The following is a 27,986-nucleotide window of genomic DNA, read 5'->3' as shown; positions in this document are numbered from 1 at the left end:
TGGGCTCCTGAAGAAATTCTCAATAAATATGATTTAATCCTGTGAGGATTAGAAAAGTTAATTGATAGAATTTTTCCCCCAAATGAATTATAAAGTCTCTATATTTAAAAAGTAGAGTTTGAACACAATTAAAGAAATCCTTTTCAACTTAAGGTCATCATTATGTTGCATCATTAGCATTTTTTCCTTGTTATAACAAATACTTTATTATTTTTAATTTACTACACAATAGCCCATTTCATGGATATCCTTGGCTTAATCATCATTTTATATTTAGGATTTAGGTTATACAACCTCTCTAAAACTACCATGTCCACTATGATAGCTTAACCACATGTGGTTTTTGAGCATTTGAATTGTGGCTAGTCCAAATTCAGATGAGCTGTAAGTATAAAATACAGACACCAGATATCAAAGAATTAAGAAAGAATAAAAGAAGGTAAAATATCACAATAATTTTTATACTGATATACATGTTGAAATGACAATATTTTGGCTGTATTAGATTAAGTAAAATATATTAAAATCAATTGCACTTCTGTCTTTATTTTTTTAACATAACTATTATCAAATTTCAAATAATCTGTATGCCTTGCATATTTGTCTATACTTTTCAAATATGGCTGCAAACTGAAGATCACATATGTGGCTTGTGTTATATTTCTTTTGCAAGGTGCTACTTTCAGGTGTACTTCAGTCCTGAGAGTCCTGGATCAAATACCTCGCTCTAGGGACTTCATTTCTGCTACCTCTCTGCTCTAGATAAAGAGTGAGCCTACAGGAGATGCTGAATGATTTGGCCAGTGTGCACCCATGGACGTGGGTTGGAGAAGAGAAGGGCACATAGGAGGGACCTGGGTTGACTGGCTCTGCCCCTCACTGGAATGGGAGAGACTAGAGAGAACTGTAGGATGCGGCTCTCTTAGGAAGTTTCAGAATAACAAATGAGACTGTTCCTATAACTTGATAAATTGACAGACTTCCAAATAGACAGAAACACCAACTTACATGAGCCATTTCAGAACTGCAAGAATCGGTAAATTTTCTTCAAGGTTCTTTAATGAAGAAGCAGAGTCCAAGAAGCCAGATCTGAGGAAACAATATGAAGTCATGAGAACAGAACTGCCTCAGAGCTCCTCAAATGAGTTTAAAAATCTATTTCTACTTTTCCATTCTAACATGCATCACCCCAAACATACACATAACTTATGAGAGGTAAGAGATACTTCAGACAAACATGTCTTCCCCCAGACCAGAGAAATCAGCTATACAAAAATGGACAAAGAGCAGAGGCTCTCCTATAGTATAGCACAGGCTCAGATACTTCAGCAGGAAGATTTCCAGTTAGTCCCCAACTCCAAGAAGCCTGATCTGGACCTGAGAGTAGGCTGCCCAGACCTGCCCTGAGCAGACGCTCCTTCCATTCCCACCTTCTCAGCTGAGAAGCAGCCAGACATCTAAACCAGAACTTCCTTGGTGGCCTTAGGAATCTGACTGGCCTCCCCAAACCTGAAGATAGAAAACAGAATAGACAAGAATCTGCCAAAGTTAGCTGTATATTAGAATTACATGTGGATCTTTAAATTATACTAATGGGTAGCACTCCTTTCTGTTCTAGTCAACTAAGACGGCAGTTTGAGACACTACAGCATTCTGTTGCCCCACAGAATCTTTGAACAACTAGCAACACTTGGCAGATCCTTCTTCCTCAGAGCTCCAGAAAATAAAGGGTTGCAGTTACAGGGTGAGGCTGAATCAAGAAAACAATACTTGAGAAACTCAAGGAACCCTTGCTGGCTCCTCCCCTTTCCTCTCCTTGGCTCAATGTGGAGTCAGTCTGCACTCTCAGTGTGGGTCCCTGGCCCTGTTCTGGAGCAAGCAGAGTAACCCCCATGCACACACTGGGGTGCATGTATATCTGTGGTAATCTATCTGGGAGCCTGAAAGACTGAACCAGGATACCTGATTCTGGCTTCTGACCCAGAACAGGCCCTGTATGCAGAAGCAGTTTGCAGAGGACTATATCAGTGTAAGAAATAATCAACTTAAGTCAGCATGGGGCAAAGGATTATTAACTTTAAGATGCACAACAGAGCAACCAGAAGGAAGGTAACTATTTCATAGTGAGAACAGGTGGCATTCTGATCCCTATAAAAAAAAAAAGAAAAAGGGAATTCCTAAGGCCACAGGTGCATGCCCAGGACAAGACTCAAGCTCAAAAAGGCCAGACAGCATCCTGTACTTTTTGCCTTGGTCTCATCTTCTTGTTAAGAAAGCTAAGTTCTGAAGAAGAGAACTAGCCTACACAGAACCAATGTGCAAATATTGGGAAAGGTGCTTTTTTGGCATTGATTTGTTCGTTTTTATTAGCTCCTGGCACTCAAGGAAATCTGTCATATCACAAGCAGGATACAAATTTAAGGGACAGCTCAGGGACTAAATTCCACAGTACACATTAAAACACTAAAATGTATAGTGTGCAACAAAGAATTACAAGACAAACAAGTAGGAAATGATGGCCCACCCAAAGGAACAGATAAAACATCAGAAACCGTAAACAAAGAAGGCCAGCATTTCAATATATATCAAAGACTTTTAAAAAGTGATATTAAATGTGCTCAAAGAGCCTAAGGAAAGACAGGGACGAAGTGAGAATCTCAATAAGGAGACAGAAATTATAAAAAGGAACCAAACACACATACTAGTATTGAAGACCACAATAACTGAAATAAAAAACATTCCCTAGAAGAGCTTCAACAGCAGATTGGAGCTGGCAGAAGAAAGAATCAATGAACTCAAAGGGAAGACAAATGAAATTATTTAGGCTAAGAAACAGAAAAGAAAAAGAATGAAGAAATCTGAACAAAGCCTAAAATACCTGTGGGACATCAAGAATATCAATATACACATTATGGAAGTCCCAGAAGGAGAAGAAAGAAAGAGGCAAAAAGAATATTCAAAGACATGATAGCAGAAAACTTCCCAAATTTAAAGAAAGGAAGAATATACACATCAAGGAGCCCAGTGAACCCCAAAAAAGAAAAACTTGAAGAGATCCATACTCAGACGTACTACAAAGTGTCACATGCAAATACAAAGAGAAAATACTGAAGGCTCCAAGAGAGAAGCAAGGCCATCATGTGCAAAGGAGCCCCAATAAGATTAAGTACCAATTTCTCATCAGAAACCATGGAAGTAAGCAGGTGGTGGGAGGAAATATTTAAAATACTTAAAATAAATGCCAGTCTAGAATATATTACAAAAATGAGGGAGAGATTAATAGAGATCGTAGGAATATAGCACAGAAGGAAGCTTCAGAAATTGGTCTTTCCACTAAAATAACTATTCAACAGGCAGGAATTGTATGAATCGGTTAGTTTTTAACTCTGGAGTCTGTTGAATATTAGAGCATCCAGGGAAGAGCTGGATGAAGAGGCTGGTAAACTGCAGCAATATCAGTAAATTTTACCTTCTGTGTAGCATCTACCATCCCCCATCCCTCAACCATGTGACAGGCAGCTATGAGGACTACAACCTAGACTCCAGGTACTGGTGATGCCAGGTTGGCCTATAAGGACCTAGTCTTTAAATATCAAGGACTGTGTATTCTGATCACTGATCACGGCTTCTGACCAGCTATTTCAGAGTGCTGGGTGGATGGCACCGAGGCGGGCCACTGTTTCAAATGCACTCAGGCAAAAGCAGTGTGGGAGTCTTAATGCAGCATTACCTCATTTTCTTCTTCTTCTTTATTTTTCTTTCTCTTTTCCTATTCTCTATTTGGGAGCAAAAATAGTTTGGAAACATCACAAGTTCGTGGCTCCAGCCCTCAACAAGGAAAACAAAAAACCTAGCAATCCCAGAGAAGTGGGAAAACTTGACTTCCAGAGTTATAACAACATAATATTCAGAATGTCCAGTTCTCCACGTGCAAAAAAAAAAAAAAATTTAAATTACACAAAGAAACAGGAAAGCATGGCCCATTCACAGAAAAAAACAAAAACAAAAGCAAAACACAAACAAACCAATTTGCCAGAAACCATCCCTGAGGACACCTATACTTTGGAATTATTAGTCAAAGACCTTAAATCAACTGTCTTAAATATGTTCAATGTGCTAAAGGAATCCATATACAAAGAACTAAAGGATATTAGGAAAATGATGCTTAAACAAAGAGAAATTATAAAAAAGAAGACAATCCAACGTGGAATATGACTCCTGGGGAGGAATGCAGACCCGGCTTCACGGGATGGAGAACATCTTCTTGACCAAAAAGGGGATGTGAATGGAAATGAAATAAACTTCAGTGGCAGAGAGATTCCAAAAGGAGCCGAGAGGTCACTCTGGTGGGCACTCTTACACACAATATAGACAACCCTTTTTAGGTTCTAATGAATTGGGGTAGCTGGTGGTAGATACCTAAAACTATCAAACTACAACCCAGAACCCATGAATCTTGAAGACAACTGTATAAAAATGTAGCTTACGAGGGGTGACAATGGGATTGGGAAAGCCATAAGGACCATACTCCCCTTTGTCTAGTTTATGGATGGATGAGTAGAAAAATAGGGGAAGGAAACAAACAAACAAACAGACAAAGGCACCCAGTGTTCTTTTTTACTTTAATTGCTCTTTTTCACTTTAATTATTATTCTTGTTTTTTGTGTGTGTGGGGTAATGAAGGTGTCAGGGATTGATTTAGGTGATGAATGTACAACTATGTAAAGGTACTGTGAACAATCGAATGTACAATTTGTTTTGTATGACTGCGTGGTATGTGAATATATCTCAATAAAATGAATATTAAAAAAAAAGCCAATCAAAAATTTTGGAGTGGCAAAGGACAATAAATGAAATGAAAAACTCCCTAGAGGGATTCAACGGCAGATGTGAACAGGAAGAAGAAAAGATCAGCAAACCTGAAGACAAGACAATTAAACTATCCAGTGTGAGGAATAGAAGGAAATAAATAAATAAAAATGAACAGAGCCTGAGGGACCTGTGGGACATCATCAAGTACACCAACAGAGGCATCACTGGAGTCCCAGAAGGACAAGGGGAGGGCAGCAGAAAAGGTATTCCCAGAGAGACTAAGAGCACATTTCTCATCAGAAACCATGGAGACCAGGAGACAGTGGGATGACATATTTAAAGTCCTTAAAAAAAAAAAAAAAAAAAAAAAAACTGTCAACAAAGAATTAGCAAACTAATCCTAAACCAAGTAGAAGAAAAGAAATAACAAGGATTAAAGCAGAAACAGATGACACAGAGAACAAAAAAACAAGAGAGAGAATAAATAAAACCAAAAGTTGGTTCTTTGAGATCAAAAAGATTGACAAGCCCTTAGCTAGACTGACAAAATTAAAAAGAGAGACAACCCAAATAGATAAAATAATAAATGAGAGAGGTGACATTACTGCAGATCCTGAAAAAATTTTAAAAATCGTAAGAGGATACAATGAACAACTGTCAACCAACAAGCTAGATAATATAGAGAAAATGGACAATTTCCTGGAAACACATAAACAACCTAGACTGATGAGAGAAGAACTAGACCTCAACAAACCAATCACAAGCAAAGAGATCCAATCAGTCATCAAAAAGCTTCCCACAAATAAATGCCCAGGACTGGATGGCTTCACAGGGGAATTCTACCAAACTTTCCAAAAAGAACTGACATCAGTCTTACTTAAACTCTTTCAAAAAACTGAAGAAAATGGAATACTGACTAACTCATTTTATGACATTAACATCACTCTAATACCAAAACCAGGTAAAGATGCTACAAGAAAGGAAAACTACAGGCCAATCTTCCTCATGAATATAGATGCAAAAATTCTCAACAGAAGACTTGCAAACTGAATCCAGACACTTAAAAAAAATCATACACCATGACCAAGTGGGGTTCATTCCAGGCATGCAAGTATGGTTTAACATAAGAAAATAAATCATTGTAATACAACACATTAACAAATCAAAAGATAAAAATCAAATGATCATCTCAATAGCTACTGAAAAAGCTTTTGACAAAATCCAGCATACTTTTTTCATAAAAACACTCAAAAGGTAGGAATTGAAGGAAACTTCCCCAATAATAAAGACATATATGAAAAACCCACAGTCAGCATAGTACTCAACGGTGAGAGATTGAAAGCCTTCCCTCTAAGATCAGGAACTTGACAAGGATGCCCATTGTCACCACTGTTATTCAGCATTGTGCTAGAAGTGCTAGCCTGAGCGATCCTGCAAGACAGAGAAATAAAAGGCATACAAATTGGAAAGGAAGAAGTAAAACAGTCATTATATGCAGATGATATGATCTTACATTTGGAAAATCCTGAGAGAAAGGCGATACAGCTACTTGACCTAATAAATTTAGCAAAGTAGTGGGATAAAAGATTAATGCACATAAGTTAGTAATGTTCCTATACACTATAAATGACCTAACTGAAGAGACACTCAAGAAAATATTCCATTCTCAATAGCAACTAAAAAAATCAAGTACATAGGAAGAAACTTAACCAAGGATGTAAAAGACCTATACATAGAACACTACATAACTTTACTAAACAAAATAGAAGGGGACCTGAACAGATGGAAAAATACTCTGTGTTCATGGACAGGAAGGCTAAATGTTGTTAAGATGTCAATTTTACCCAAACTCATCTACAGATTCAATGCAATTCCAATCAAAATTCCAACAACCTACTTTGCAGACTTGGAAAAGCTAGTAATCAAATTTATTTGGAAGGGGAAGATGCCTTGAATTTCTAAAAACATTCTAAAAAAGAAAAACAAAGTGGGAAGACTTGTAATTCCTGACTTGGAAGCTTACTATAAAGCCACAGTAGCCAAAACAGCATGGTATTGGCACAAAGATAGACATATCAATCAATGGAATTGAATTGAGAATTTGGAAATAGACCCCCAGATCTAGGACTGACTGATCTTTGATAAGGCTCCCAAATCCACTAAACAGGGACATAACAGTATCTTTAACATATGAGGCTGGGAGAACTGGATATCTATATCCAAAAGAATGAAAGAGGACCCCTACCTCACAAAAAATTAACTCAAGGTGGATCAAAGACTTCAATATAAGAGACAGTACCATAAAACTCCTAGAAGATAATGTAGGGAAACATCTTCAAGGCCTTGTATTAGGAGGTTACTTCTTAGACTTTACACCCACAGCACAAGCAATGGAAGAAAAAAATAGATAAATGGTAACTCCACAAAATTAAAAGCTTCTGTACCTCAAAGGAATTTGTCAAAAAAAGTGAAAATGCAGCCATCTTAATGGGAAAAATATTTGGAAACCATGTATCTGACAAAAGACTGATATCTTGCATATATAAAGAAATCCTACAACTCAATGATAATAGTACAAACAGCCCAATTATAAAATGAGCAAAAGATATGAAAAGACATTTCACTGAAGAGGAAATACAAATGGCTAAAAAACACATGAAAAATATTCATCTTCACTAGCTATTAGGGAGATGCAAATTAAGACCACAATGAGACATTATCTCACACCAATTAGAATGACTGCCATTAAACAAACAGGAAACTACAAATGCTGGAAGGGATGTGGAGAAATTGGAACTCTTATTCATTGCTGGTGGACTGTATAATGGTACAGCCACTCTGGAGGATAGTCTGGTGGTGCCTTAGAAAATCAGATATCGAGTTGCCCTTCAATCCAGCAATTTCACTTCTCATTATAAACCCAGAAGATCTGAAATCAGTGATACGAACAGATGTTTGCACACCAATGTTTGTAGCGACATTATTCACAATTGCCAAGAAATGGAAACAATCCAAATGTCCTTCAACAAATGCGTAAACAAAATGTGGTACATACACACAATGGAATACTACGCGGCAGAAAGAAGGAACAAGGTCATGAAAAATATAACATGGATGAACCTTGAAGACATAATGCCAAGTGAAATAAGCCAGACACTAAAAGAGAGATATTGTATGTTACCACTAATCTGAAATCTGGGAAAAATGTAAAATAAATATTTTATACTATAGAATGTAGGGGACCTCGCAATAGACAGCAACTAGTGAAGGGGGAACGATAATCTAATAAGAACAGATAAGCTATTGAGGGTAATCTCAATGTTATGAGAATGCTCAAGAATGATTATGGTTTGCAAATTTTCTTAGGTATGGTAGGAACACGTTGGAAGCACTGAAGTTATTTTAGATTATTTGTTTTTCTTATTTCTTTGTTTTGTTTTGTTTTTAATTTTTTGATAAAGTAAAAAAAAAGCTATTGCATTAAAAAATTAGCTTCAAAGTAGTTATTTTAAGTTATTTGGTTTTTTTTATGCCTTTGTTTGATTAAAGTTTGTTAATTTTCTTGGACTATGGTAGGAACATGTTGGAAGCATTGTAATTATTTTAGGTTATTTGTTTTTCTTAATCCTTTGCTTTGTTTTGTTTGCAATGTATTTTTGTTTGTTTTTTAATTTTACAATAAATAAAGTTAAAAAAAGAATATACAGCATATGCTGCAAAATGTTAGTATTGGTGGATCTGGTATCTGAGGGGGTGGGGTATGATGGAGTTCTCTGTATGGAGTTTGTATTATTATTACAACTGTCCTGTAAGTTTGAAATTATTTCAAAGAAAAAAGTCAATCCATTTCTGGTATTTTGCATTCTGGCAGTTTTAGCAAACCAGAACAGTGGAAATTAAACAACAGACTATTAATCAACCAACAGGTCAAGGAAGAAATCACAGGAGTGATTTGAAAACAAAACACAACATACCAAAACGTAAGGGATGCAGAGATCACAAATCAATAACCTAAATTCATACCTAAATAAACTAGAACAAGAAAAGCAAACTAAACCAAAAATAAGTAACAGCATAGAAATAGTCAAGATTGGAGCAAAGTTAATGAAATAAAGAACTGAAAACAATAGAACCAACAAAACCAAAAGTTGGTTTTTTAAAAAGAACAATAGCCAGATTGACAAAGAAAAAGAGGCAGAGAACTCAGGAAACTAAAATCAGGTGTAAATGTAAAAAGGATTATAAGCCTGTTCAATGAACTACAGGCCAAAAAATTTGAAAACCTGGATATCTACAAATTCCTTGAAATATACAAATTACCTAATCTGATGCAAAAGAAAAAAAAAGAGGAAACTTTCAATTAACCTATAACAAGTATTTACACCTATAATAAGTAATTTGAAAACCTCCCAACAAAGAAAAGTCCAGAGAGATTGTGGGAAGATGGTGAAGTATGAAGTTCCAGGAATCAGTCCCTCAATGAGAACAATTATCAAACAGGCAGGAACTATCTGAATCAAATATTTCAAAACTCCAGAGTCCAGTAGAACACCATACAGCATCCAGGGAACCTTAGGAGGAAGAAGCTGGTACATTGCAGTAAATACCAGTAAACTGCTCTCTCTGCATTAGTGACACCAAGGCCACACTTTCACAGCAGGCAACAGTGGGGTCTAGCACCTGGCGTAGTTTGTTGGTGCCAGAAAGGGACATAAAAGTCCACTTCCTCAAGAACCAGGGTGGACATGGGGCTCATTGCTGATCATGGCTTTTGATTAGCTGCTTCAGGTCACTGGGGCCCCGACTTTGACTGAGCTCATTGTTTCAACCCACCCCAGAAAAGGTGGCAGAGGAGATTTAGGGACAGTATCCTTCCTCAGAGCTGCAGAGAACAGTTGAAGAGCTGTATCTGCCAGGCAGGTTAAAAAAGCACAGCTTTGGAGAGTCATGGAAGAAGTTCCTGGGGCCCTTCCAGGCCCCTCCCTCACCCTCTCCAGGGCAGTTTAGGACTGACTTGCACTCCATTTGTGAGTACCTGGCCTTATTCCAGTGGCTTAAGACTGACTGGGAAAGCCTTTCTAGCATGCCCCCATTCCCAGAATTTGCCCCCAGGTAAAACAGCTTAAGAAAACAAAAGCAGTTTAAGAAACAACTGAGGCAGACAGCCTGGAGCAAAGGCTTACCTGCTTTAACCAGGGAGAGGGAGAAGGTCTGTTACCTGGGAAGTAGAAAAGGCATTCAAACTCCTAAGCCACTAGCAAGCACAAGCCCTGGAAAAGAAAGGGGCTCAGGAAAGACTGAGAGGAACCTTCATTCTGCATTCATCTTGGGTGGACTTTCCTGATAGGAGGACTGACACTCAACAAAATCTCTGTCATATCGCAAGTTGGTTTCAAACAGAAGAAATACATACCAGAAATGATAGACCATGCAAAGGAAGAGGATAAAAATCTAGAAAACACCAATGAAGAGGACCAGATTGTGGACATTCTGGACAAAGACTTTAAAAAATGATCTTCAGTTTGCTCAAGGAGATGAAAGAAAATACAGAGAAAGAGGTAAAGAATAACTGGAAAACAAAGTATGAACAATATGAGAATCTTAATAAAGAGACAAAAATTTTAGAAGGGAACCAAATAGGACCACTGGAATTGAAGTCCACAATAACTGAAATGAAAAATGCCCAGGAGGGTTACAACAATAGATGGGAGCTGGCAGAAGAAAGAATCAGTGAACTTGAAGACAAGACAACTGAAATGAGTCAGACTGAAGAGCAAAAAGAAAAAACAATTAAAAACAGGAAAAATAGCCTAAGACACCCCTGTGACACCATCAAGTGTACAAATATACACATACACCCCTGTGACACCATCAAGTGTACAAATATACACATTAGGGGAGTCTCAGAAGGAGAAGAAAGAGAAAGGGGCAAAAGGAATTTTCAAAGAAATAATGATTTAGCATAAGACGTGAATATGCACATCTAAGAAACCTAGAGAACACCAAACAGGATAAACATGAAAAAAACTGTGCCTTATCAGATATTGAACAAACTGTCTAATGCAAAAGACAAGGAGAGAGTTCTGAAAGCTGCAAAAGACAAGCAGTATGTTATGTACAAGTGAGTCTGAATTAGATTAAGAGCCAATTTTTCATGAGAAACCCTGGAGGCAAGAAGGCAGTGGGTTGAAATACCTAAGTGCTGAAAGAAAGCAATTGCCAACAAAGAATTTTATATTTGGTGAGACTTTCTTTCAAGAATAAGGGAGGGATTAAGATGCTCCAGATAAATGCAAGCTGAGGGAGCTGATCACCACTAGACCTGCCTTACAAGCAATGCCAAAGGGAGCTCTTCAGACTGAAAGCAGAGGACAGTAGACAGTGGTTCAAACAGGCATAAAGAAAGAAACACCTCTGGTAAAGGTAACCATGTGGATAATCATAAATGCCAGTGCTATTGTACTATATTTTTTCTATGTAAATCCACCTCTTACTTCCCACAGGTGCTAAAATGCAAATGCAAAAAAAGAAATGAAAAATCTATGGTTCTGGACACACAACAAAGATATAATTTTTAAAACAACAATAAAAACATGGGGAGAATGAGGGTATAGGAAAACTGTATGTGTATGTTATTCAAGATAAGTTGGTATTAAATCAAATATTATTGTTATATATTTGCAATGTTACATTTTAACCGCATGGTAAATGCAAAGAAAATGCATAAAAAACACATTCAGAAAGAAAGGAGAAGGAACTTCACATGGTACAACACAAAAATCGAATACATATGAAAGTAGGCATTAATGGAAGAATTAAGTGTTAAAAAAAGTTTAAGACTTACAAAGTAAAAATAGCAAAAGGGCAGAAGAAAGCCCTGCATTATCAGTGCTTACTTTAAATGTAAATGGCTTAAACTGTCCAATCAAAAGGCAGAGTTGATAAAAAAGCATGGCCAACTAAATACTGTCTAGAAGAATTCACCTTAAATTCAAAGTTATAAGTAGGTCAAAAGTGAAAGGATGGAAAAAATATATACAATGCAAGTACTAACCAAAAGAGTGCTTGGATAGCCATACTAATATCAGATAAACAGACAATAAGTCAAAAACAGTTATGAGGGACAAAGATGATCATTATATACTGACAAAGGGATCAATTCAACAAAAAGACATAAAAATTATAAATATATATGAACCTGACTGTACAGTCCCAAAATATTTGAAGCAAATACTGACTGATTTGAAAGGAGAAATTGATAGTTCTACATTAATAGTAGGAGACTTATAATGCCACCTTCAATAATAGGTAGAAAAACTAGACAGAAGTTCAATAAGGAAATACAAGACTTGAATGGCACTCTAAACCATCACCCAACAGCAGCAGAATGTCTCTTCTCTAGAGCATGTGTGTTATTCTCTGGGAGAGACAATATCTTAGCTCACAAAACAAGTCGCAATAAATTAAAAATACTGAAATCATACAAAGTATTTTTTCCAACCTCAATCGAATGAAGCTAGAAATCGACACAAGGAAAAATGGAAAATTCACAAATATATGAAATTAAACAACACACTATTAAAAAAACTAATGGGGCCAGACCAGCAGAGGCCGCAGCCGGAGCAGCCGCAGCCTACGCCCTCTCCCGCCCTCCCGCCCCGGGGTCTCTTTCCCCCTTCCTCCTCCTCCTCATCCGCCCGCCCGCGGGGGCCCCCATCGCCTTCCCGCCTGCCCCTATTGTTCCGCCCCGGCCTCCCACCCTTCCCCTTCCCGCCCGCTCCCCCTTTCCCCACAGTCGCCTCGTGCCTGCAGTTTTTGGCTTTCACCCCCACCAGTGACCAAAGACTTGACCACTCAAGGTCCAGCTCCCGAGAACACTGCTCGACATGGCCACTGGTGTGATTGAAGGTGGATTAAATGTCACTGTCACCATCCGGCTACTTAGGCATGGAAAGGAAGTTGGCAGTATCATCGGAAAGAAAGGAGAATCAGTTAAGAAGATGCGCGAGGAGAGTGGTGCATGTATCAACATCTCAGAAGGGAACTGTCCTGAGAGAATTATCACTTTGGCTGGACCCACTAACGCCATCTTTAAAGCCTTCGCTATGGTCATTGACAAACTGGAAGAGGGCATCAGCAGCTCTATGACCAAAAGCACAGCTGCCAGTAGACCCCCAGTCACCCTGAGGCTGGTGGTCCCTGCTGGTCAGTGTGGCTCTCTCAATTGGGAAAGGTGGTTGCAAGATCAAGGAAATACGAGAGAGTACAGGGGCTCAGGTCCAGGTGGCTGGGGATATGTTCCCCAACTCAATTGAGAGGGCCATCACTTGCTGGTATTCTGCAATCCACCATTGAGTCTGTCAAACAGATCTGCGTGGTCATGTTGGAGACTCTCTCCCAGTGCCCCCCGAAGGACGTGACCATCCCGTACCGGCCCAAGCTGTCCAATTCTCTGGTCATCTTTGCAGGTGGTCAGGACAGGTACAGCACAGGCAGCGACAGTGCGAGCTTTCCCCACACCACCCCGTCCATGTGCCTCAACCCTGACCTGGAGGGACCCCCTCTAGAGGCCTATACCATTCAAGGACAGTATGCCATTCCACAGCCAGATTTGACCAAGCTGCACCAGTTGGCGATGCAACAGTCTCATTTTCCCATGACGCATGGCAACACCGGATTCAGTGGCATTGAATCCAGCTCTCCAGAGGTGAAAGGCTATTGGGGTTTGGATGCATCTGCTCAGACTACTTCTCATAAACTCACCATTCCAAACGATTTGATTGGCTGGATAATTGGGCGTCAAGGCGCCAAAATCAATGAGATCCGTCAGATGTCTGGGGCACAGATCAAAATTGCGAACCCAGTGGAAGGATCTACTGATAGGCAGGTTACCATCACTGGATCTGCTGCCAGCATTAGCCTGGCTCAATATCTAATCAATGTCAGGCTTTCCTCAGAGACGAGTGGTATGGGGAGCAGCTAGAACAATGCAGATTCATCCATAATCCCTTCCTGCTGTTCATCACCACCCACGATCCATCTGTCTAGTTTCTGAACAGTCAGCGATTCCAGGTTTTAAATAGTTTGTAAATTTTCAGTTTCTAGACGCTTTATCATCCCCTCGTGATTTTTTAATTAAAACATTTTAATTCCTTTCTCTGTTCAGCTGTTAATGCTGAGATCCATATTTAGTTTTATAAGCTTCTCCCTGTTTTTTTTTTGTTGTTGTTGTTGTTTTGGCTCATGAATTTTTTTTTCTGTTTGTCATGGAAACAGACAGTTTAGTTCTGTAATGTCAGGAATTTTTCAAAAAAATTAAAAGATGGACTGGAGCTTTTTCTTTGTGAATAAAAACTGGAAAAAAAAACTAATGGGTTAAAGAGGAAATCATAAGGGAAATTAGGAAATATCTTCAGGCAAATGAAAATGAAAATACAACATACCACAACTCATGGGATGCAGCAAAGGCAGTACTGAGAGGGAAATTTATAACTCTAAATGCTTACATTAAAAGAAAAAGAGAGACTTCTGGGAAGATAGCGGATTAGGAGAGAAAGAGCAAAATTCTCCTTTGTGAAAAAACACTAGATAAAGAACAGAAAAGCGCTCAAGAACAGCAGTTGCACGGTTCCACCATCAGGGCAGGACTTCTACACCACATAGTGAGTATATAGCCGGAGAAGCCAAGAGACTGGATAGGACCCGTGGGTGTTTGGCCTGGAATGCTGCCGGGGAACGGGCAGTTGGAGCTGCTGAAAAGCACAGAGGGGAGCAGCCTTCCATGCCCCATTTACCCTTCTTAGCACTTGGCTGGGGTGCTAACCCTTCGAGGACCCATGACCAAGAGCCCCCATGCCAGGGACTGGCAGTTGGAGCAGGCAGCCAAGTGTGGAAGGGGGCAGCTTTCCACGCCCTGTGCAGCCATCTAGCAGTTGGCTGGAGAGATAACCTTTCACAGCCCTGTAGCTGCCAAGCTGACGACTGGCCCCCAAGCACAGAGAGCAGCTTTCTAAGGCCCATCTCAGCAGCTGACTAGGGAGATAATCCTTCACAGCCCCGTGCTGAGAGCTCCCTTGAGGGAACTGGGGATTCGGTGGCCTTGTGCAGCTTCCACTCTTCCTCCTTGGAAGCCTGCAGTGTGCATAACCGAGACAAAGGCACTGCACGAAAGTGGCAGGAGCCCCTCTCCAAAACCAGGGACTCGCGGGGGCATGACAGACAGGGACTGTGGGGCATTTGAGCTGGAAGGTGAGATGTGCAGCTCGGCAGCCCAGAGTACTCCACCCGCAGCCCCAGAACTGCCATGACCACTGTGTCCTGGAGCGGAATCCCTGCCAAACTGCACAGGGCATGCCACCTACTCACAGGGCTGCCAGTCCCCAGTGCACAGGAAAACTGGTGTACTGATTGGATTTTCACACAGTCTGGACCCTGCTCAGTGCACAGACGAAGTTAGGGGAGAACTGCCTTGAGGGTAAGAGGTGGCTTCAGGGCACCATCTGCTGATAGGACAGGGAAAGTGCACTCCACCAAGATTTAGCTCTGCCAAATTACAGATGAATGTTCAATTAATCCTGCATATCCTAAAATAACCCTATCTAGATAAGCAAATGCCAAGAGGCCAAAAACAATAGAAAATATAAAGCATATGATGACACCAAAAGATATGGACAACCCGAAAGTCCAAATTAAAAACCCAGAGGAGATACAGAACTTGGAGCAATTAATCAAAGGAGTATATACAAATCTCCAAAACAACCTCAGTGTGATGGCTAAGGATACAAGGAACATCAAGAAGACGGTAGAAGAGCATAAAGAAGAATTTGAAATAGTAAATGACAAAACAGCAGACCTTATAGAAATAAAAGATACTGCTGATCAAACAAAATATTTTTGAGACACACAAAAGAGGCTGATATCTTCCACATATAAAGGAATCCTACAATTCAACAATAGTATAAACAGCCCAATTATAAAATGGGCAAAAGATATGAAAAGACATTTCTCTGAAGAGGAAATACAAATGGCTAAAAAATACATGAAAAAATGTTCATCTTTACTAGCTATTAGGGAAATAAGAAGCAAAACCACAATGAGATATCATCTCACACCAATAAGAATGGCTGCCATTAAACAAACAGGAAACTACAACTGCTGGAGAAGATGTGGAGAAACTGTAACTCTTATTCATTGCTGGTGGGATTGTACAATGGTACAGCCACTGTAGAAGACAGTTGGGTGGTTCCTCAGAAAACTAGATATCAAGTTACCCTACAATCCAGCAATTTCAGTTCTTGCTGTATATCCAGAAGATCTGAAAGTGACATGGACAGACATTTGCACACCGATGTTCATAGCGGCATTGTTCACAATTGCCAAGAGATGGAAACAATCCAAGTGTCCTTAAACAGATGAGTGGATAAATAAAATGTGGTGTATATACATACAATGGAATACTATGCAGCAATAAGAAGGAACTAGGTCTTGAAACATATGGCAACATGGATTAACCCTGAAGACATAATGCTGAATGAAATAAGCCAGAAACAAAAGGAGAGATATATGCTACCACTAATGTGCACTCCATGAAAAATGTAAAATGCAGCCAGAAACCCTAATATAAACAATGGACTTTAGTTAATAGTACAATTATAAAAATGTTACCATCAATTGTAACAAATGTACCACTTTAATGCAAGGTGTTAGTGCTTGGGTGGTGTATGGGAATGCTGTATTTTATGCATGATTGTTCTGTAAACCCACAATTTCTCTCATAAAAAAAAAGCAAATGCAGAGCTAACAACAACAACAAAAAAAAGAGTAGGAAAGGAAAAAAGAGAGATCTCAAATCAGAGCCCTCAAAACTGGAAGAACTAGAAAAAGAAAAGCAAACTAAACCCAAAGCAAGCAGAGGAAATAATATAACAAAGATTAGAGAGGAGATAAATAAAATAGAGAATAAAAAGAAAACAACAGAGAGAATCAATATAACCAAAAGCTGGTCTTGTGAAAAGACCAATAAAATTGACAAACCTTTAGCTAGATCGACAAAGAAGAAAAGAGAGGACACAAATCAGAAATATAATTGTAGATATTACCACCAACCCAAATAAAATAGAAAGGAATATAAGAGGAAACTGGGTACAACCATACACTAACAAATTAGATAACCTAGATGAAAAGGTCAAATTCCTAGAAACATTCAAAGTAACTACATTGATACAAGAAGCAATAGGAGACATCAACAAACCAATAACTAGTAAAGAGATTGAATCAGTAATCAAAAACATCCCTACAGAAAAAAAAAAAAAAAAAAAAGAAGAAGCCCAGGACCAGATACCTTCACAGGGGAACTTGACCAAGATTGCAAGAAAAGTTAACACCAATCCTCTTCAAACTATTCCAAAAAATTGGAGCAGAGGGAACATTCCATAATTCATTCTTCGAGGCCAACGTCACTCTCATAGCAAAGCCAAATGTACCACAAGAAAAGAAAATTACAGACCAAAATCTCCTTTGAATACGAATGCAAAAATCCTCAACAAAATACTGGCAAACCAAATCCAACAACACATTAAAATAATTATATACCATGTTGCAAGTGGGATATATCCTTGGTATGCAAGGGTGGTTCAACATAAGAAAATCAATTAATGTAATAAACCACATTAACATATTGAGGGGGAAAAAAAACACATGATCATGTCAGTTGATGGAGAAATGGCATTTGACAAAATCCAGCCTCCCTTCTTGATAAAAACATTTAAGAAAACTAGGAATAGAAGGAAGCTTCCTCAAAATATAAAGGGCATATATGGAAAACCCACAACTAACATCATACTTAATGGTGAAAGACAGAAAACTTTCTCTCTACGATCATGAGTTAGAAAAGGATACTCACTGTTACCACTATCATTCAATACTGAACTGGAAGTTCTAACCAGAGCAATTAGGCAACAAACAGAAATAAAAGGTATCCAAATTGGAAAGGAAGAAATAAAACTTTTCCTATTTGCAGATGATATAATCCTGTATACGGAAAATCCTGAAAAATACACAACAAATTTCAGCAAAGTGGCAGGGTAAAAGATCAACACCCAAAAGTCAGTAGTGTTTCTATGCACTAGCAATGAAGAATCGGAAGAATAAATCAAGAAAAAAAATTCCATTTACAATAGCAATTAAAAGAATCACATATCTACAAATAAATCTTTGTACACAGATGTTCTGGTTTGCTAAAACTGCCATTATGCAAAATACCAAAAATGGATTGGCTTTTATAAAGGGGATTTATTCCGTTAGAAATTTACAGTTCTAAGGCCATAAAAGTGTCCAAACTGTGGCATCAACAAGAGGGATACCTTCACTGAAGAAAGGCTGATGGTGTCTAGAACACCTCTGTCAGCTGGGAAAGCACAGGGCTGGCGTCTGCTGGTCCTTTGCTCCTAGGTTCTCGTTTCAAAATGGCTTTCTCCAAAATGTCTCTGGGCTTCTGTCTCTCTTAGCATCTCTCTCTCAGCTCCGGGGCATCCTTGCTTGTTCACCCAGGGCATTTCTCTCTGTGTCTGGGGGTCCTCTCTTAGTTTCTCTGGAGCCAACTCTGGGCTTCATCCCTTAGCTTAGTATCTTTGAATGTCTTTCTGTATACATCTCCAAACGTCTGTGTCTGTGTCAGCTCTTAGCTTCTCCCAGGGGCAAACTCTGGATTAGATATCTTAGTTTCTTTCCAAATGTCTCTCACAGCTTCTATGAGCTCCTTCTCTCCATGAGCTCTCTTAAAGGACTCCAGTGATCTACTTAAAATCCACCCTGAATGAGCAGGGGTCACATATCCATGGAAACAACCTACTCAAAAGTTTCTACTCAACAAGACTGGATTAAAAGATCACGGCTCTTCTGGGGTCCATAACAGCTTCAAACCAGCACAAGAGAAAACCACAAAACATTGCTAAATGAAATCAAAGAACACCTAAATAAATGGAAGGACAATCCATGTTCATGGATTGAAGACTAAATATTGTTAAGATGTCAATTCTATCCAAAGCGATTTACAGATTCAATGCAATTTCAATCAAAATTTCAACAACCTTTTCATCAGATTTATATGGAAGGGTAAGGGGCCCTGAAGAGTGATAACTTCTTGAAAAAGAACAACAAAGTTGGAGGACTCACACTTTCCCATCTCAAAACTCATTACAAAGTCATGGTAACCACAACAGGATGGTACTGGCATAAGGACAGACATATAGCCCAATGAAATTGAATAGAAAAGAAGGAATTATTTCCTAACTCTATTATCCTGATATTAAAATGAGCATGAGAAAAAAAATTACAGACCAATATCTCTTATGAATATAGATGTAAAAATCCTCAACAAAATACCAGCAAACCAAATCCAACAGTATCTTAAAAGGATTATAAAGCATGACCAAGTGGGATTTATTTCAAGAATGGAAGGATGGTTCAGTGTAAGAAAATCAATCAATGCAAGATAGCACATTACTAGAATGAAGGAGAAAAACTACATTATCATTTCAATTAGTACAGTAAAGTATTTGACAAAATCCAGTATCCTTTCATGATAAAAACACCGAGAAAACTAAGACTAGAAAGTAACTTTCTCAACATGATAAAGGGCATATAGGAAAAACCCACACTCAATGGTGGAAGATTGAAAGCTTTCCCCCTAAGATCAGGAACAAGACAAGGATGCCTGCTGTCACCACTGTTATTCAACATTGTACTACAAGTTCTAGCCAGAGCAATCAGGCAAGAGAAAGCAATAACAGGTATCCAAATTGGAAAGGAAAAATTCAAATTATCCCCATTCATGAATGACATGATTCTAGATATAGAAAATCCCAAAGAATCCATAAGAAAGCTACCAAAAATAATAAATGAATTCAGCAAAATTGCAGATACAAGATAAACATGCGGAAGTCAATGGGGTTTCTATCTACAAGTAATGAACAATCTGAAAAGGAAATCAAGGTAAGAATGGTGCTGGGACAACTGGAAATCCACATGCCAAAGAGTGAACGTGGACCCTTACCTCTCCCTGGATACAAAAATTAATTCAAAATGGATCAAAACCTAAATATAAAAGTTAATACTATAAAACTCTTACAAGAAAACATAAGCAAACATCTTCAGGACCTGGTAGTAAGCAATGGACTTTTATTTTTAAAAAATAAAACTTCTGTGCAAAGGCCATGATGAAGAAAGTGAAAAGACAGCCTACAGAATGGGAGAAAATATTTAGAAATATTATATCTGATAAAGGTTCGATAACCAAAATAAATAAAGAACTCAACAAAAAGACAAACATTCCAATTAAAAAATGGCAAATGACTTGAATAGATAATTCTCCAAAGAAGTTATTCAAATGGCCAATGAGTATATGAAAAGATGCTCAACATCCTTAGCCATTAGAGGAATGCAAATTAAAACTAGCAGATATCACTTCACACCCACTAGGATGGCTCTCATTTTTTAAAAAAATGAAAATAACAAGTACTGGCAAGGACACAGAAATGTAGGAACCTTTGTACATTGTTGTTGGGAATGTAAAATGGTTCAGCCCCTGTGGAAAACAGTTTGGCAGTTCCTCAGAAAGTTAAATATTGAATTACCATATAACCTGGCAAGTCTACTCCTAGGAATACATACCCAAAAGTGAAAGCAAGGGACTCAGATAGATAATTTGTATACAAATGTTCACTGCACAATTATTCACAGTAGACAAAAGGAGGATGCAATCCAAATGTCTATCAAGATGAATTGATAAAGAAAATGTGGTATGTCCATACAACGGAGTATTGTTCAGCCATTAAAAAGTGATGTGCTGCAAACACTGAGGACTGACGGTTTGGTGTGATAAGCAGTCTGTCTTGGGGCTTTTCCTTATGAAGCTCGTTACTGCAAAGGAGAGGCTAAACCTGCTTATAATGGTGCCTAAGAGTCTCCCCGACTACCTCTTTGTTGCTCAGGTGTGACCCTCTTGCTCTAGCTAAGCCAACTCACAGGTGAACTCACTGCCCTTCCAGCTACATGGGACCTGACTCCCAGGGGTGTAAATCTCTCTGGCAATGCAGGATGTGACTTCCAGGGATGAATCTGGACCCAGCATTGTGTGATTGAGAACATCTTCTTGACCAAAAGGGGGATGCAAAATGCAACAAAATAAAGTTTCACTGGCTGAGTGATTTCAAATGGAGTCAGAGGTCACTCTGGTTGTCATTTTTATGCACTATATAGATTAACCTTCTTAGGTTTTAATGTATTGGAATAGCTAGAAGTAAATACCTGAAACTATCAAATTCCAACCCAGTAGCCTGGACTCGAAGACAACTGTATAACAATGTAGCTTACAGGGAGTGACAGTGTGATTGTGAAAACCTTGTGGATGGCACTCCCTTTATCCAGTGTATGGATGGATGAGTAGAAAAATGGGGACAAAAACTAAATGAAAAATAGGGTGGGATGAGGGGGATGATTTGGGTGTTCTTTTTTACTTTTATTTTTTATTCTTATTCTTATCCTTTCTGATGTAAGGAAAATGTTCAAAAATAGATTGGGATGATGAATGCACAACTATATGATGGTACTACGAACAGTTGATTGTATACCATGGATGACTGTATCATATGTGAATATATCTCAATAAAACTAAATTTAATTTTAAAAAAAAGTGATGTGCTGGCACATGTTACAACATGGAAGAACCTTGAATACATCATGTTGAGTGAAATAAGCCAGATACAAAATAACAAATATTGTATGATTTCTCTTATATGAAATATTTGGAATAAGCAAATCCACAGAGTTAGAAATTAGAATACAGGTTACCAGGGGCAAGGGTTGTGGTGGGGGATAGGGGGTTAATGCTTAATTAGTATAGACTTTCTGTTTGGGGTGATGAAAAAAGTTTGGTATTGAATGGTGGTGATGGTAGCACAACATTGTGACTGTAATTAACACCTCTGAATTATATACTTGAAAGTGGTTAAAAATTTCAGATTGTAATGTTACCAGATAAAAAACTTTAAAAAAACACACAAAAACAATAGAACTGTACATCTACAACTGCTCTAATAAGAAAATGTAAAAATAAAAAATAAAATACTCCTTTTTAATAGATCAAAAAATAATAACAGAATAAAATAATGTATGCAAATGACTGGCTCTCACCCCTAAACATTCGATTTTTCTTTGAATGGTATCTGCCTGCCACAATCTTTTATTAAATAATTTTTCCTAATGGCTACAGAAAATCTGCACATAAGGCAATTAATTCATGTAAGAAAAATACTCTCTTGCCCTCCCACTAATAGCCAAGTCTCCAGTCAGATTCTATGGTGAGGATATGTTGCATCACACTCTATTCTACAGTATACTCTCTTATGAGTCTACACTGTTAGGACTGATTCTGAAAATATTAGCTTCTCACAAACGGTCTCCTTTATTGGTAAATACTGTTACATTGCATTAGGTTTCGTGAGGAGGGAAGGTGAAATAAATATTAAATAAGCAGTTTTGCTTTCTGGCAGTGTATGTTCTGGTAATATGGTCTTGTCGGCCTCATGGTAAAGTCTCTTGACATTCATTCCGATAAGCACCCAATCAATTCTCAAGAAAACCACAACAGCAGGAAAAACCTCTAGGCATTACTCTAATTTTCACTCGGGCTTTGTGCCAGTTTGAATGTATTATGTCCCCCAAAATGCCATTATCTTTGACGTAATCTTGTGAGGTCGGTGTAATAGTGTTGATTAGATTGTAATTCTTTAATTGAGTGTTTCCATGGAGATGTGACCCACCCAATTGTAGGTGATAACTGGGTAATTTCCATGGAGGTGTGGCCCTGCCCATTCAGCTGGGCCTTGATTAGTTTACTAGAGCACTATATAAGCTCAGACAGAAGGAGCGAGCTTGCTATGGCCAAGAGGGACACTCTGAAGAACGCACAGGAGCTGAGAGAGTAGCTGCAGCTGAGAGACACATTTTGAAGATGGCCACTGGAGGTTGACACTGACATTTTGGAGAATGCCATTTTCAAACACCACCTTGGAGCAAGTGGACACCAGACACGTGCCTTCTGAGCTAACAGAGATTTTCTGGACACCAGTGAAGGTACCCAATTGTTAATGCATTACCTTGGACACTTCATGGCCTTAAGACTGTAACTGTGTAACCAAATAAACCCTCTTTGTAAGAGCCAATCCATCTCTGGTGTTCTGCATTCCAGCAGCATTAGGAAACCAGAACAGGCTTAAAACTCCGTGATGAAGAAGCTCACTCTCAAATAGGAGTACTTCTTCAAAAAACTTAATCTGTTCTCTGGCATTCAATTTCTTTGTACTTATATGATCTATTATAAGTACCACCTTTAACTTAAGTGATTCTCCAAGTTATGGTCCCTTATAATCTGTTGTAGAGGTCCAATCATATAGTTTAATAGTCTTTTTGAAATTTTCACCCACCAACCCTCCATCCTCCTTTCCTACTTTAAGCACTCCTTGGTAGTCATTTACCCATCTTAAGGTATCTGTAGCATTGAACTCAATCCCAAAGTCAGAGCCATGCTGGATGCTTAAAACATTGTCCCCAAACATCATTTCAGAGAGAGATGGCATATGCGATTCATCAGCTAACTTCTCCACAACCCCTGACTTCATGATGTGGGTCTTGGTGGCTTCTAAGGCCCAAGAAGAAGTACTCATGGTTGCCCTGGAAGCCATGGATCATCATAGCCAAGATGGGGTCTGCAGGGCCATGCAGAAGAGGCAGAAGAAGCAGCAGCAAGTGGGCACCAGTTCCTCAGCATCTGAGCCATTACCCACGCATGGCCCCCCATATATTCAGATTTCATTAGTATAAAGTGCAACCTGTTTTTATAAAACCTCTCCCATGTGATTTTAATGAGAAGTAAAGCCTGGTAATCAAATTTTAGTGTGCATCTGAATCACCTGGAAGGTTTGTTAAAACACAAATTGCTGGGCCCCACTCCCAGAGCTTGAGATTCAGCAGGTTTGGGTGGAGCATGAGAATGTACAGTTATAATAAGTTCACAGGTGAGACTGATACTTCTGGTCCACTTTGGAATCACTTGTATAGACCATGCTTAGCTGTCTTTACCATGGCAAAACTGCACTTGCACACTAGGATCCCTTCCCCAAGGCTAAACTACCATTCCCAGAATCCTCAGAGCTCACCACTTCTATTTCCCTAATCAGGATCACCCATACTGCCTTCATGGCCTCATTCACCACCCCATCTCTCTTGGTACCCAAGCTGGGCAGAAGTGAATTTGTGAAAATCAAGCAGGAAAAATCCTCTAGGAAGTAGAAATAACCCATCAACCCACCAAAACATGATAAAGCCCACTAGTAATTAAGGAAATTTGTATTAAAGAAGTAAATAAATGCTATTTTAAGTTAATGGATTAGCAGATTTGAAAAACTAATGATACCTCTTATTAATAAGTTTGTGGGGAAGTGGACACTTACGGCATGATGTTGAAAGATTAAAATGATGTGTGGATAAAAAGTGTTTATACTGGGACAAAAAAAGCTGGAAAGAACCTAAATATCCTTCAACAAGGTGAAATAAATTATCGTGCATTCACACAATAGAAAACTAAACACTCATTAAAAATGAAGGTAAAATTCTTATTTGATGCCAGGGAGAGATGGTCACTGCTTATTGTTGGGGGAAGAAAGTAAGCTAGAAAATAGACTTGGAATATACAAATAGCCAAAAAAGCACATGAAAAGATATTCAACATCAGTGGTCATTAGGGGAATGCAAATCAAAACCAAAATGAGATACCACCTCACATTCACTAGGATAGCTATTATTTTAAAAACAAAAAAAAGTAAGTGTTGGTAAGGACATGGAGAAATTGAAATTCTCTTGCAATGCTGGTGGGAATGTAAAAATGGTGCAGCCACTGGGGAAAACAGTTTGCCCGTTCCTCAGAAAGTTAAACAGAATTATCATATGACCTGCAATCCCACTTCTAGGTATATACCCCAAAGAATTAAAAGCAGGCATTCAAACAGACATTTGCATACCAATGTTAGTAGCAACATTATTCACAATTGACAAAAGGTGGCAGAAACCCAAAGTGTCCAAAAACAGATGAATGGATAAACAAAATGTGGTAAATGTATATATGTGTGTGTGTGTGCGTATATACACACACACAATGGATTATTATTTGGCCATGGAAAAAGGAATGAAGTCCTGATGCATGCTACAGCATGGATGAACCTTGAAGATATCCTGTGGAGTGAAATAAGCCAGACACAAACAGACAAATATTGTATGACCTCACGTATATGAAATAATTATGTATGGATCAGAAATTAGAATACAGGTTACCAAAGGCAGGAGTGGGAGTGGGAGAATGGGGAGTTAATGCTTAATTGGTAGAGAGTTTCAGTGTGGGGTGATGAAACGGTTTTGGTAATGGTTGGTGGTGATGATAGCACATATAGTGAACGTAATGAATATCACTAAATTTATACCTGAAAGTGGTTAAATTAGGAAATTTTGTGTTACATATGTTACCTGACTAAAAATTAAAAAACAAAACAAAACAAAACAAAAAAACAACAGCAACAACAACAACAAAAAAAAAAACAAGCAATGCTAAGAATCCCTGTTCTGGTCCACTTGAGCATCTGGTTTGTTTTCCTGCTTGCAAGCATCTATCATAATAAACATTTTCACTGCCCTTGGAAATACAGAAAGCTGATGGAGAATGACTAAGAATCATCATTTAATAGCAATATAGCAATAGCTAATATGAATTAATCACTGTGTGCCAAGCACCCTTCTAAGAGCTCTACAGACATCAGCTCAGGTAATCTTCAAAACAACCCAGTGAGGTAGATATCACTACAATTCTCATTTTACAGGTGCAGCACAGAGAGAATGCCCAAGTTCCCTCAGCCTGTAAATGAAGTCAGGATTCAAACCCTCTTAATCTAGGTTCAAAATGCTTAACCACTACACTACAATACAGTACATCTGTCTCAGTCCATCGGAAGATACATCCAAAAGAAACTCATGCCACCAAACCTCCAACCACATTTGGCTAGTACCAAAAACTTTCACTCAGGAATTCCCTAGGAAATAAATCCCCACTCCCGTCCCAGAAATCATTAAAGATACCTAAATCATAAACTACTCCTTAAATCTCCACATCAAAAATAAAGCATGATTACAAGCAAATACCTGAAAATACCAAACTCCAACCCAGAAGTCTGGACTCCTGAAGATGATTATATAATAATGTAGATTACAAGGGGTGACAGTGTGATTGTGAAAACCTTGTGGATCACATCCCCTTTATCTAGTGTATGGATGGATGAGTAGAAAAATGGGGATAAAAACTAAATGACAAATAGGGTGGGATGGGGGGACGGTTTGGGTGTTCTTTTTTCACTTTTATTTTTTATTCTTGTTCTAATTCTTTCCGATGTAAGGAAAATGTTCAGAAATTGATTGTGGTGATGAACGCATAACTATATGATCATACTGTGAACAGCTGATTGTAGACCATGGATGATTGTATGGTACGTGAATATATTTCAATAAAACTGAACTTAAAAAAAAAAAAATAAAGCATGAAACATTAACCTCCAGCAGGGGCATTTCTATAATACCAGGATCCTTAGAAGTACAATTGCTCACAGCAAAAGTGAATACAGAATGGCACGAAGTGGGCACTAGAACGGAGAATCAATTAATTATAATTAGGTCACCTGTCATTAAGGTAGGAAAAGTCTAAGGCCCCTATCAATAAATAGATCGTTCTTAAGCAGGACCTTTCAAGAAAGGAAATCAAATGGTTCCGTGTCCTGAAAATCAAATGCGTTTCACGAAAACAAGCAGCACAAACTCACACGAAACCTGGTTTTCAGAGGGGCAGCAGCGATTCGTTTCACCTCCTCAGGGGACTTCTGTGAAGGATGGCAGGACTGAGGGAAAAATCAGGGTTCATGACACCCCAGGCATTTCTTGACTCGGTCAGAACCTACCCTCCACTCCCCCCGATCCCCACTACCACCACCTGCAGACACAAAGGGAAACGAGAGGAGGCGGAAGAAGGTCCGCGGCCACCCGAGTTCGGGGTGTGCTGCTTTAGGTACTGCCACCGCCGCTGCCTACCCCCACTCCGGGGGTCTCCTACCGCGTTCTCCCCAGGACTGTCCTGCGGGTCCTTCCAGCCCCCAGAGGCCCTCCCGAGTCTAGGTCCCGGCGTTTCTTAGGGGACCTTCATTTTGGCCTTACAATTCCGACTTCCCTTTCGGACATTTTTCTGCAGCCAGGCTCAGGTGGCTGAAGCGAGGACAGAGGTGCACAGGGCCTCGGGTCTCTCTCACATCGCACGACAGGCCGCGCCCACAAACGGGCCTGGCAACCAGTTAGGGGCGCACAAGCTAAACGCCGTCCCGGCCTCAGACCTGCAGGCCGACACACCGGGGAAATGCAGAGCGGCCCCGGCCTGGACGCCCCCTCTCCACCCCTGGTCCTGTCCGCGGCCAGCGCGCCCCACGCTCGTTTCTTCCAGACATGGAACAGCCGCACCCGAGAAGGCTCACCAGGCTCAGGCCTCCACCGGCTCCGAGGACCGCCCCGCCCCCAAGGCTGTGGCGCTGGGATTCCGGAGCGGGCCTGTCTCGGTCCTGACAGCGCAGGCGCGCGGGGAGCTGAGGCCTGGGGCGAGTCCTGCGGCGTCTCAGGGTTCGCAGGGGCAGGTTGGGCGGGATCTGCGGCCGGTAGGCGGAGGAGGCCGAGAAGGGAAGTGGAGGCCCTGAAGTGCCGGGGTGTCTGGTCCATCAAGCCTGTGAGGGTGACCGTGTGAGACAGCGGTGCTGTCGAGGATGGCCCAGGCCTAATGCCCTGTGGGAAATGTAGTGCAAAGCCGGAGAAGCTGCAGACACCCGCTTTTCTCAGTGGGTTCTCGGCTCCGTGCCAAGCGCGAGCACCGCCCCGCCCCGAAACGCCAGGTCTCCTGGGAGTTACTGTTTCCATCCTGGGTGCGCCAATGAGCGCGAGGTCAAGGGAGAGCCCCGTGGCTCCTCAGGGTTCAGCTGCTGAGGGAGGGGTGGTGGTGCGCGCCAGCATCCCGGGTTGGGGAGTGTAAGGGCAAATACAAATTA

The 27,986-nt window shown here is 39.7% G+C and overlaps 1 protein-coding gene and 2 pseudogenes across 1 annotated transcript in view; 1 reads left to right on the top strand and 2 right to left on the bottom strand.

The window, feature by feature from the left end:
- Window positions 1–27,700, bottom strand: part of LOC119521664 (zinc finger protein 30 homolog) — a 203,595-nt gene extending 175,895 nt beyond the window's left edge. The window contains exons 1-2 of the mRNA XM_037820207.1: window positions 27,426–27,700; window positions 1,009–1,089 (exon numbers count right to left, since the gene is read on the bottom strand). Of these exons, the coding sequence (XP_037676135.1) occupies window positions 1,009–1,017 (9 nt within the window). The 5' untranslated portion in view covers window positions 1,018–1,089; window positions 27,426–27,700. The remainder of the gene's footprint in view (window positions 1–1,008; window positions 1,090–27,425) is intronic.
- LOC119521702 lies at window positions 12,669–13,910 on the top strand (annotated as a pseudogene).
- LOC119521181 lies at window positions 22,221–23,562 on the bottom strand (annotated as a pseudogene).
- Window positions 27,701–27,986: the final 286 nt, after the last annotated feature.

This window comes from Choloepus didactylus, chromosome 27 (assembly GCF_015220235.1).
Source record: "Choloepus didactylus isolate mChoDid1 chromosome 27, mChoDid1.pri, whole genome shotgun sequence".
In the NCBI taxonomy this organism is placed as follows: domain Eukaryota; kingdom Metazoa; phylum Chordata; class Mammalia; order Pilosa; family Megalonychidae; genus Choloepus; species Choloepus didactylus.
Note: the sequence above shows the minus strand (reverse complement) of the source record. Positions and strands in the feature narration are given on the sequence as shown.